Source organism: Plasmodium fragile, assembly GCF_000956335.1.
Source record: "Plasmodium fragile strain nilgiri unplaced genomic scaffold supercont1.27, whole genome shotgun sequence".
Lineage (NCBI taxonomy): Eukaryota > Apicomplexa > Aconoidasida > Haemosporida > Plasmodiidae > Plasmodium > Plasmodium fragile.
Genome location: NW_012192607.1, coordinates 303,683 through 315,075, shown reverse-complemented (window position 1 = coordinate 315,075; position 11,393 = coordinate 303,683). Strand labels below are relative to the sequence as shown.

The 11,393-nt window shown below is 41.7% G+C and overlaps 3 protein-coding genes across 3 annotated transcripts; 1 reads left to right on the top strand and 2 right to left on the bottom strand.

Moving 5' to 3' along the window:
* Positions 1 to 375: 375 nt before the first annotated feature.
* AK88_02719 (uncharacterized protein) lies at positions 376 to 2,074 on the top strand (the record flags this gene model as incomplete). Its single annotated transcript, XM_012480344.1, has 7 exons — positions 376 to 689; positions 827 to 895; positions 1,037 to 1,133; positions 1,319 to 1,419; positions 1,510 to 1,561; positions 1,688 to 1,759; positions 1,949 to 2,074. 7 exons carry the CDS (start codon positions 376 to 378, stop codon positions 2,072 to 2,074), a joined length of 831 nt encoding a protein of 276 aa, XP_012335767.1.
* An 814-nt stretch (positions 2,075 to 2,888) lies between these two features.
* Positions 2,889 to 3,585, bottom strand: AK88_02718 (ribosomal protein L29; the record flags this gene model as incomplete). The annotated part of the gene is made up of 3 exons (XM_012480343.1): positions 2,889 to 3,052; positions 3,234 to 3,384; positions 3,580 to 3,585. The coding sequence occupies 3 exons, from the start codon at positions 3,583 to 3,585 to the stop codon at positions 2,889 to 2,891; spliced, it is 321 nt and encodes a 106-aa protein (XP_012335766.1).
* A 2,597-nt stretch (positions 3,586 to 6,182) lies between these two features.
* AK88_02717 (uncharacterized protein) lies at positions 6,183 to 10,262 on the bottom strand (the record flags this gene model as incomplete). Its single annotated transcript, XM_012480342.1, has 1 exon — positions 6,183 to 10,262. The coding sequence occupies one exon, from the start codon at positions 10,260 to 10,262 to the stop codon at positions 6,183 to 6,185; it is 4,080 nt and encodes a 1,359-aa protein (XP_012335765.1).
* Positions 10,263 to 11,393: the final 1,131 nt, after the last annotated feature.

The window sequence follows — 11,393 nt, the reverse complement described above, 5'->3', positions numbered from 1 at the left end:
ATACCCCCCAAATATGTTTTGCCTCTTTTTTCTTTCTCCGTTTTCCGGTTGGGCTCAAGAAGGGCAAGTTTGCGCGATGCCTGTTATCTAACCTCTGTGCATAAATTAAGGAATTTTTTTTTTTTTTTTATTACAAAAGAGTTTTCCCCTGTTACGGCACATTGTGTATCATTTCCCTCATGTGTAAATTCACAATGCCATTTTCCTTACCTTTTGCTAAGTAGCCATGTCACAGTGGGCTCCCCCCCCCCACCCTAACGTGTATAAGAGTTGGTTAAAAGGTTGTCTGGGTCAATTGTCAATTGAACTGTGGTAGTTGGTGTCCTGGTTATGCCTCTCCTTCGCGTTGTGTATATTTTGTTTTTGAGCGAAAACATGAAATGCGTTGCGCTCATTTTTGTGTGCATCGCTTTTCACGTCCAGCAGGGAGTGGGACCATTGCGCGTTAAACGCAGGGGCGTCTCTTCTTGCCCGTCGTTCGTCCTACACCCACGAAAAACAAACGGGGGACACACCAACCGAATAAACAAAGGTCATAACTACAAGACCTTCTTATGGGGGTACCCCATTTATGATGATTCACCCTTTAAATTGAGGAGGCCAAAAATATACCCCAACTTTGAATATGGCGAGCTCAGGAAGTCACAAGATTTCGATTACGTCATAAGTACAAACATTGCACAGAAGAAGTAGGTCCATCGGTTGCGCGTGGGAAGCAATGGAGGTTTCGCACAGCTGCTAGCGGCATATGGGGTGTTACACATACATATATATATGTGTATAAATTTTTTTTTTTTTTTTTTTTTTTTTTTCCCCACCCAAATAGCTACAAAATCCCCGATGTTGGCTACCTGTACAATGTGGAAGAAATGGGCACAGGCAGAACTGATGACGTGTAAGACAAAAGGAGATCACATAATTAATGCACACGCAGATGGTGTATCACCAAAGTATGTATGGCGAGTCCATATTTACTTTTTTCTCCACCTCTTCGTTATCACATCATTTATATATATTATCTCCCCCCCTTTTAAAGCCACACGCCCATCGACATGGTGTTTGGAGAGCGGGACGTCGACCCAAATGAAGTGGAAAAAATTAAAGCCGTTCTCAACATCTTTGACCAGGGAAATGTAACACACACACAAAGGGAAAAGCGAAAAAGGGAATGCGCTTATATGTGGGCTAGAGGGGAAAGGGTCCACTTAGTTCTTTCATATGGCGCAGAGATGGAGTGGTTCTGCTCTTGCCCATTCTCAACTGCCGCAATATTGCAACACGATTGTGCCTTTTTTTTTTTTTTTTTTTTTTTGAGAAGGGGATGGGCATATGCACCTTAATGGGCGCGAAGCGGGGGCACTTTGCCTTCAAGTACAACGGCTATTTAAGCCACTTTCACGGAGTTAAAAATTATTTAAGGTAACAACGGGTTGCTTTCCCCGATTTGTCCTTTCCCCCTTTTTTTTTTTTTTTTCCTCGTTAATTCCCCTGATCCCTCCATTTCCTTAGGTTCCTGATTAACAAGCACTACCCTGGGGCCAAGGTTACCCTAATTAGCGAGGTACGTTCAGTTCATTATGAACCACCTGCAGGGTGGAGACATGCACATGTATTCAAAGTTTTCACCGCTTTGCTTACTCTTGTTTCTTCACCCTATTGTTTACCCACCCACCCCTCTCCCATTCAGCACTGGATTGACGCGATCGACGAGTCTGTGTGTGTCAGGCATAGCAACATCCCCTTTTCCAAAATAGGACACGTAATATTGCATATGAGGGAAAAAAGAAAAACGGAGTGCCCGCCCCCCCTTGCCTCTTATTACCCCCAGTGGGGGATAAAGCTACTCCCCATCTGAGGCAATCGCATATCCATTATTACGAGCCGTTTGTATACAACTGAGTTTGCTCATGTTCTTCACCTCCCCCCATCCCCCATCCCACCTTTGCAGCAAAGACGACTGGTCTTTAACAAGTACGATTATATTTATGAAAATGATAAGAACAGGAGAATATATAAAGCGGAAAACCGAAGCAACGTATGGGCCTTCCATGACGACCCGCAAATGTTGACCTAGGGGAGGGGAAGTGCTGAGTGTAACAGTTCTTGTTGGAGCAGCTGACAGGATGGCAACGCCCCCCCATACACATTGCAGTGTCGCACCGATCACGCGAACAGTTGATCACTTTTTTTTTTGGTGAAGCATTTTCCGTAATGTGCATTTTTTTTTTTTTAATTACGTGTGTTTGTGCAACATTCACTTTTGTACGTACACACGCGAGTTTGACTTATTTATACATTTCCCCCCACCAAACCCACCCACCCAAAAAAAAAAAAAAATTAACCAACTACATAAAGTAATGTTATACTATATGCGCAGTTCAAAAGACACGTTTTTATCATTTCTCCATATGGTTTAGCTAAAGTTCTTTTTCACTCGATAAAGTTCCAACTTGGAAAAAAAAAAAAAAAAAAAAAAAAAAAAAATACACCGCATGAACAGCGAGAAAAAAAAGGTCATAAAAAAGTAACAACAACGGGCATATTAAGAAAATAAAATTTTGTCCTTAAAAAAAGGGGGGCCTCCTCTTTCAATAAGGTATATTCGTTTATGCTTTTTGGACTAAGAGGTACTTTCTCTTGGGGAAGTTTTGCACTTTCTTTTGCGTTCTGCGGGGTGGGCGAAATGGAAAAAAAAAATATATATATATATGTACATATATATATGTGTGTATGCAGATTAAAAACGTTTCGCTGTTCCCTGCAAACGCAGGTGAAACATTACACACGATGGTGTTTCCCTCTCAGCGGAATGGTAAACATAAAAACAGGGACGCAACATTTTTTTTTTTTTTTTTTTTTTTCCCCCCCTCATATTTGTAACGACTTTCTCACCTTAATGTCATGGCGGCTTTCTGCTTTGGGGTTAACTCGAGTCTCTTGGCTTTGGTCAATTTTTTTCTCAAGTTGTATGGCTTGAATTTTTTATTTTTGTATTTTTTTCTCAATTCCATTTTTCTCCTTTGATTGTAGACCGTCAGGACTCGAGCGATGTCTGTAGGGATATAGGAGAAAGGGGAGGGGGGGGTGTGGACATTTGAAAAAAACAGTTCAATGAGCATTTTCTTTTATGCTTGGACGTGTGTAGTGTGAATGGGGGAAAAGGACAACCAAAGGCAGGCTCTCCCACAAAGAGTCCCCGATTTAATCGACTTCACAAAAAAAAAAAAACTTACTCTTTCTAACGCTGTGTATTTTGGAGTTCTTGGCAGAGTTCCCTATGGCTTTGCTTATGCGTAAGCCACTCAGCTCCTTCTTGTAATCCTCCAGCTTATCTAGCAGCTCCTTCTTCTTGAGGGGCCTCAATTGAAACGCTTTAATGTTACTCTACAAAAGGGGGGAAAAGGAGGGGTGCGAGCGGTGATCACATGTTGTCATATGGGTCCAAGCGGCAACGCATCCGCTTCGTCTCTGCGTTCAAGAGCTCATTTTTTTTTTTTTTTTTTTTTTTTTTGCTTCTTCCCCCAAGGTGGCCAAATTCTTATATGCTAGTTATATATATAGTTCGCCTTTAGGAAGAACCACCATTTTTTTTTTTCTTCTCAGCTGCGGCCCCCTCTCTCATTATATACTATAATCAATGCGTGATAAATCCCATTTGTGGGGGAGTTCAAACAAAATATAATTTTTCCATTTTTCTCTTTTACCATTTTGACTAAGTGAATGAAGATGTTAAAATGTGCTTCTTGTGATGGGTTTCCCTTTTGTTGGAGGGGCCTTTTCTTTCCTCTCTGAGGTAAGCTAAATCAATCAGTGGTTTAAAAAAAGTTCAAGTTTGTCGTCAGTGCGTGGATTAATATATATATATATATATAACTCCTCGCCTGTTTTGCGATTTTAATGCTTTTTTGTGTTGAAGTGGAAAAATGGAACAACGGGGAACAGGACTTTTCCTTCGATGAGCACAACTGTGGGGTTGCTTCGCATGCCTTGGTTCAATAAATATACGTTGCTTCTTTCTCGTACGTTACGTTACTGTTCCAATATGTTGTTTGCGTATATTACTTAAATACGTTGGTAGGGAATTATTTTACTAATTGACTGGTGTTTTTTTTTTTTTTTTTGTTTTTTGTATCGCTTCCCCGGTATTTTTGTTCCTCTATGCGAGTTTGTTAGCACTCCGCCGAAATTTTTAAAAAATGCGCAAAAAATAGAAGCGACGATGGGGAAGGTATAATTTAAATTTACTAACTTTTTTTTTTGTCCGTCGCGCGGTACCCATTAATTAGCGTATCTTGCCCCAAATGGTTCAGTGCGCATACCGGGTGTGGGGCATATTTTTACATAACCCCCCTTCCATCCGTTTAGCGGTGACCGTCGCCCCGAGCCCTACCCGCATCCGCCCCCTTGCCAGTGCGCATTCCTACGCCTACCAGTAAATTGGATATACGTACGCAATGTACTACCACCCATATGAAGGGTGACATACGTGAGGCATATTATGTACGTATTTGTACGGCGGCGCGTAGAAAGGGGGAACCGTGCCCCACATCAGTTCCTTTTTTTAACCCTTTAAAAAATTATACTTCCAAGCTGCGCCAAAATGAAGGGGGCTTTTTTCCCCTTTTTTTTTTTTTACAGCCCAGAAATGTGCCTTTTTCGAAAAACGAAAGGAAAGTGCTCCATGCGGGGTGAAGTTATACTTTTCGTAATGCAAAAAAAAAATAATAAATAAATAAATAATAATCACGTTTACGTGATCGTGTCAATCATGTTGGAGAAACCCTAAACGAACCCCAGGTGCCTATCCCATTTGTTAAAAAAAAATTATTAATGATGAAAGGTAAAGGGATGCAACAGTTCTTTTTCTTTGTGGGAGATTTATCCCTTTAGGGGGAGGATGCATCCATCATGTGTTCATACATTTTGCATACTCCCCGCTCACTAAAGACAAGTGTACCCCCAGACCACGTTCCACTCCACGCTGTTATGTCCACATAGAGGATCACGAAAAGGAACGGTTTTGGTTGAGCTTCTTCTTCATGCCAAGCCCCCTTTTGTGTAACGCTCTTGGCGGAGACAGAACTCTCCCTCCACACCAAAGGTAAACGACTGATATTTTCACACGACAAAACATTTTAAACAAGTTTTAATTTTGAGCAACGTATTGCAATGTTGAAGTGGAAAAAAAAAAAATTAAAAAAATATATAATAAATAATAAATAAATAATAAATAAATAATAAATAAATAATAAATAAATAATAATTACATAATAATTACATAATATTTAAAAAAAAAAATACACCATTGTTTAGTGTGGTAAATAGTACAGCCGGCGTGTTGCTCGGTAGACGGGCTTTAAAAAAAAAAAAAATTTGAAAATTTAAAAATTCATGAGGGTAAAGGATTAAGCTGTGCATATAACACATCACATGCACACATCCACACGCATGCTTGCTCAGAGATTTCACCCTGGGGCACACGTATATATAAACGATTCGCGTTGGGCGCCTCCTGCTACATGCACATTTGATTCTCCTATCTTTATTCCTGACAGGGGGGGGGTAAAAATTAAAAAGCGAAATGGCGAGTACGCCACGGGAAATGCCAAGACGCGTTCGGTGAAATTATTAAAGAAACTCATTTAACATTTGATTAGCATGCTGGGCCCTACATGTGTGATTAGACCTGCAGGGGGGGTAGGGTAGCAACATGCTACCTATTTAAACACGGACGCGTTGTTTTTCCCTTTCTTTCACTCGCCCCATTATTTGGTTGTACGTGATGGGACGCACTATTGTATAATCATATACATATGTGGGTTTAAAAAAAAAAAATTTTTTTTGTATCTTTTTTGTATTTTTTTCGCATTTTTTTTTTTTTCAGTAATTTGGTTTGTTCTGTAATTTTCTTTTTTTTTTTTTAATAAAAATCATGACACGCATGGGAGCTTGCAAATTTGCGGGAACCAAAACGGGTAGGCAATTTCCGTGAGTGAGATGTGCTCCTTTTAAGTGGGGGGTAGTCGTCTGTTCTACGCTTGCGGTGGTGCACACTATTATAACCCTATAACTGCTTCAGCCGTGGAGTAAGGTTCACCTTGTCACATTTCCACCGTTTAAAACTCAATCAAAAGCGCCGCACACGTGGATACTGTTTGTCCATTACATGGGCTGTACCCTTTTCATGCCTCATTTTGCACCTGGTTGCAAATGCTCTCATCACATTCCTCCTCCACCAAAGCTACGCGTTCTCCGCCGCTAAACTCTTCCAACGGTTTGAGCGTGTTTTCCTTGTCCACGTCGCAACCCTCTACACCTTCACATGATTCATTCCTCAAGGACGCATTCAAATCTGTGTAATCGGAGTTGGTCGATGCGTTATCATTCATATAATGGTCAGCTACTTCATCCTGTTTGCTACTACCCTTGACGATAATATCATTTTCACTTTCGCTGAATTTACTTTTATCCTCCCTTTCCTTTGGGTCACATTTCTTATCGGTGAGAATTGCATCGGTGAGAATCGCCTCCATTGCAGGGGCATCCTCTTTGTTCACTGGTTCCTCTGTCACTATGTCCCTTTGACTGTTGCGAACTTCCTCCTCTTCCACCTCTACATACTCCTCGTACACCTCTTCAACTACCTCTTCGAACTGATCCGACTCCGTCTTTTCTTCTTCGTTACCGTTTTCGTCAACGTTAAGGTCTTCTTCATGTTCTCCCTTTGCAGAAACCCCGTCCCCATCCTCCTCATGCATTTCCATATCGTCCTTCTGCTCCGCCTCACCCTCCACCTCCAATACCTCCTCCATCACTTCTTCCTGTTCTTCCTTTTCCTCTTCTCCCTCCACGACGTCATCCCTTCCTTCTTCCACCTCTTCGTACACTTCCTTTTCTTCCAGCTCCACTACGTCCTCTTCTTCTGCGTCCTTCTCAGCGTCGGCCATCTCCTTTTCCCCCTCCTCTTTTTCCTCTTCCTCTGCCGCCATTTCTTCCACCACTGCGGCCACCTCTTCTTCCACTTCCTCGTCCTCTTCAGCCGTCTCGGTGCCCTGTTCTATAAATTCCTCCAGCACAGCTCTCACTTCGACATCCTCCTCGGTGTCCTCTTGGGCGACCTCTTCAGCCATGTCTCCAATCGATTTGGCTTCTTCCTTGCCATCTACATCCTCTTCCTGCCCTGAACCCTGTACCTCCCCCGCTTGTGGCTCCTCAGGTGGCCGCCTCTCTTCCGCCTTCTCCTCATCTTCGCCCTTTTCCTGCTCCTCCGCTCGGACTTCATCAGGGGCTTCATCGTTTTCGCCCTTTTCACCGACAATCGAGGGCTCTTCGGTGACATTTTTCTCCTCGCTCATCGGAGCGCCTTCATCCACTCGTTCTTCTACCCCTTGTCTCCCCCCTTCCGTGGCGCCATCATCACCATCACCATCAGCTGCGCTTTCCTCCAAGATGGGCACCACCGAGGGTTTCTCCTCCTCCGCGGCATCGGCGGCGTCCACTTTTTCGTCCGCTTCCTCGTCCACTCCGTTGTCTATTGCATCGTCCACCTCTCCCCCGGTCTTCAACTTCTTGCTTACATTTTCTTCGTCACTTTGGTGCTCACTTTTCCTTTTACTGTTTAGCGTACGGACATTTTTGTCAGGTTCAACATCTGTCGGTTGGTGGACGCCGCTAATCAGATCTTCTTCCTCCCCTTGGGTGGGTTCCTTCGGGTTGTCATTTTTATTAAGGCTACCCTGATGATCCGTTTTTACACCACTGTCTACCTCACTATTATATTTTCTTTTTTTTTTTTTTTTTTTCTTTTCTTCTTTCCTGTCTGTCAAGTCGTCCCTCCTTTTAATATCCCTGTCGCTGATCTTTTTGATTCCCCTCTTGTCCATCGAACTGTCCTCCACAATATCTCCCTGCAGTGGAAGTAGCACTGCCTTTTGCTTGCTTCTGTCCTTATCTTCCTTGTTCAAAATTTCCCCTTTTTCTTTGAAGGTACAATTTACGTTAGACAGTTCTTCCTCTTTCTCCTCATCCGTTGTGTCATCACTTATATTATATTTTGAAATATTTTTCGAAATGGAAATTAATTTTACAATCTTACTGTACTGAGAATAATTAAATTCATCTCCTTCTTTTGAATTTTCTTCACATTCCCTTACCACGTCGCCATGAATATTTGTATCTTTTTTATTAATCTTTTTATATAGTCTATCCAGTTCACCGTTTTTGTGATCTCTTTTTTCCTTTTCGTCCATTTTTTTTCTCCTTTTTCTTTTTTTCTCTTCCTCTAGTTTGTCCTCCTCCGACTTGTCCTCCTGTTCACGTAGATCCTTCACCTCCTGCACGTGACGTAATTCTTGCAGGCCTGGTGTTGGGGGCTTTATGGTTACGACTGACGCTTCGCTCCCTTGCGGCCCCTCTTGATCCGATTGGTCCTCTTCTGCCGCATCGACTGCCGCATCGACTGCCGCGTCGACTTCCCGCTCTGATTTGCCCTCAAGCGAATTAACGTTAGGCGCCTCGTCCGACTTCACAACCCCCTCATCGTTCATTTCGACATTGCCTCTGTTCCCCATAGGGGAGTCTCCCTCAGGGTTGTCTGAGGCGACTGTCTCCTCCTGGTCGTTCTTCTCATCTTTGTCGTGGTCTTCGTCTTTCATTTGTTCCGCCTGCTCGTTCTTCGCATCTTTGTCGTGGTCTTCATCTTTCATTTGTTCCGCCTGGTCTGTAAGATCATCTGTTACGTCGGTTTCGTCCGTTTGGTCCTCCGTTATGTTCTCGGACAGGTCCTCTGTTAGGTCCTTCTCTGAGCCCTTCGTGCTCTCGACTACTCCAGCATTGTCTCCATTCCCCTTGCCGACCTGATACCTTTTATCCTTCTTCCTTGAAGTGTCCTCCATATGACCCCCTACCTGGGCCCCCTCGAGCATCGCTTCCTCCTCCTTTGTCTCCTCCAACGTGGGCAGATATTCCGTTTCCGTTTTAAAGGACTCGTAAATATCGCTGTCCTCTAAATCGTCGAGCTCATCATTAGTGGACTCCTCCCCGATGCCTCTTATGGACACGCTCTTATTATCAAAATCGTAATCGTCCTCATCCTCTTCATCCTCATCTTCGGAGTCGGAGGACAAGTCGTCATCCTCTTCATCATCGTCTAGGCTTCCTTCTTCATCCTCCTGTGCTCCTTCATCGCAGCAGCCATCCTCCTCCTCATCTCCATCAGCCTCTGCCCCTTGGAGAAATTCCCCGTCCACGCCCTTGGCGCTAACAGCGTGAGATTTCCCCATGAAGGAATAATTGGCTTTCTTCTTCCGTTTCCCTCCTTTCATTTCATTTTTGCTATTCATTAAAAAATTATACGTGTCGTTGGTAATGTGTAGTTTGTTTATTATTGCATTTCTATCGTTTAGGTTTTCATTTAGATCGTCTATGACAATGTAAATGTTACTGTCGTCAATTACAATGTGGTCTTTGTTTTTATTTTTATTTTTTGCTCTTCCGTCGTGTTTTTTCACATGGGCCACATTGGCTTGTTTCATTTTTTCTTCCTTCGTTACGTTTTTCGCAATTTTTGCAATTTTTGCAATTTTCGCAATTTTCGCATGATCACTTTTTGCGCCTTTCTGATCTTCACTCTTCGTATTCCAGTGGTGGATCTTCATGCTCCCTTCGCCATGGCCTCGCGCGTTCTCCTTACCTCCCCCTCCTTCTTCGCTCCTTCCTATTCGTTCTTTACTTAATCCTTGGAGCAATTTGGCTAAATTATCTCCCTTCCTGACGCCATCCCGTACTAGCAACTTCCCCAAGGAGGAATTTTTGTTCTCCATTGTTCTTCTCCTGCTATTGTGTGTTACTTGTGTGTTAGTACTTCTTCCCCTTGGGTGGTGGGTATTATCCTCCTTAGTGGAAACACGACAATAGCTGTGCTCCTTTTTCTGCTTTTCGGTTAAGCTTTTTTTTTTGTTTGGCTCATTAAACTTGAGTACGGTACCTCGACTGTTATTCTTGCTACTGTTTTTTTTCCCCCTCACGGAGTTTTTATCCTCTGTTTTGTTTAAACAACTTGCTCTTTCTTTAACCTTTTCTATACCCTCCATAAGGAGTTTTTTCTTTCCTTCATTATTTATTTCACTCAAAATTTTTAACTTATCAATGTGTCTTAAATTTGTTTGTGAATGCTTCCTTGTAGCCACTGCATTTTTTTTCAAAACGGCTTGATTGTATATGCCTCTTTCTTTGGCGCTTTCCTTTTTTTTTTTCGTTTGCATTTTGTTGGTCCGACTGTATATACGGGATGGTACACTTTTTTTTTTTTTTTTTTTTTTTTTCTCAGCGGGCAAACACGGGGGGGGTTTTTTTTTTTTTTTTTTTTTTTTTTTCTCAGCAGGCTAACACAGGGGGAGTTTTTTTTTTTTTTTTTTTTTTTATTGCCTCAGCTTGGTGGGTTGCCTTTAATAAAAATTATTTTTGTAATGTTTGGATAACCAGATTTTGATGTATTTTTCTTTCTTTTCTTCTTTTGGGTTTTTTCCCCGACTTGTTTCCGTAGCTCCAAATTCAATTTAGCTGTATTTTCATAAAATCATCAACAATTATAAATGTGCATGTAAGGAGAGAAACAAAAAAAAAAAAAAGAATATTTATTACGTATGCCTAAAATGATATATATATATATGGTTGAATAAGGCAAAACTTGTGATAAACAACTTTTTTTTTTTTAAACTTTTTGTAATACTATTTTTTTTTTACACTCTTTTATACAATTTTTTTTTTTTTTTTACCTGAACAGTTCAGGTGAAATGCACAGGAGATAATTTCTCCTCACCGTGAAAAGCATTTCTTTTTTTTTACACACATAAAAGGGGGAGGGGGCTGCGTGTACATGGTGAAATACACTGTGCAGTGTGCACTACTTGGTAACCTCACGTTCGTGCAATTGCGAGCGTATAACTCTGAACTTTAGTGAAAGGTTCATTAGTTTTTCTGGTTTGGCCAAGTCTGATGCGAAAAATGAGGATAATTGCAAAAAAAAAAACAAAACAAAACAAAACAAACTGTTAGAACATTGCAATAAGCTTGACGATAGATGCACACACAAAACTTTCTTTGGTACATGCGTTGATGTACAAAAGGGGAAGGGAACACTTTTGTTCACGAATAAGGTGTTAATCATTTTTTGCTTGTATTCTTCTGTTGACTTTGAAATTTGCTAATAGCTTAAAAATGTGAACATCAGGTGGGCCATTGTTCAATGCTTAAACAAAATACACGTCCCTCCCTTTTTGTGCCAAGTGACGGATCTTTCCTTTGTGCAAAAAAAAAAGGGTGGAGTAAAGCAGGTGCTGGGAAGGGGAAAAAAGGACAAAAAGGAAACGAAATAAGAACAAAGTACCCAAAAA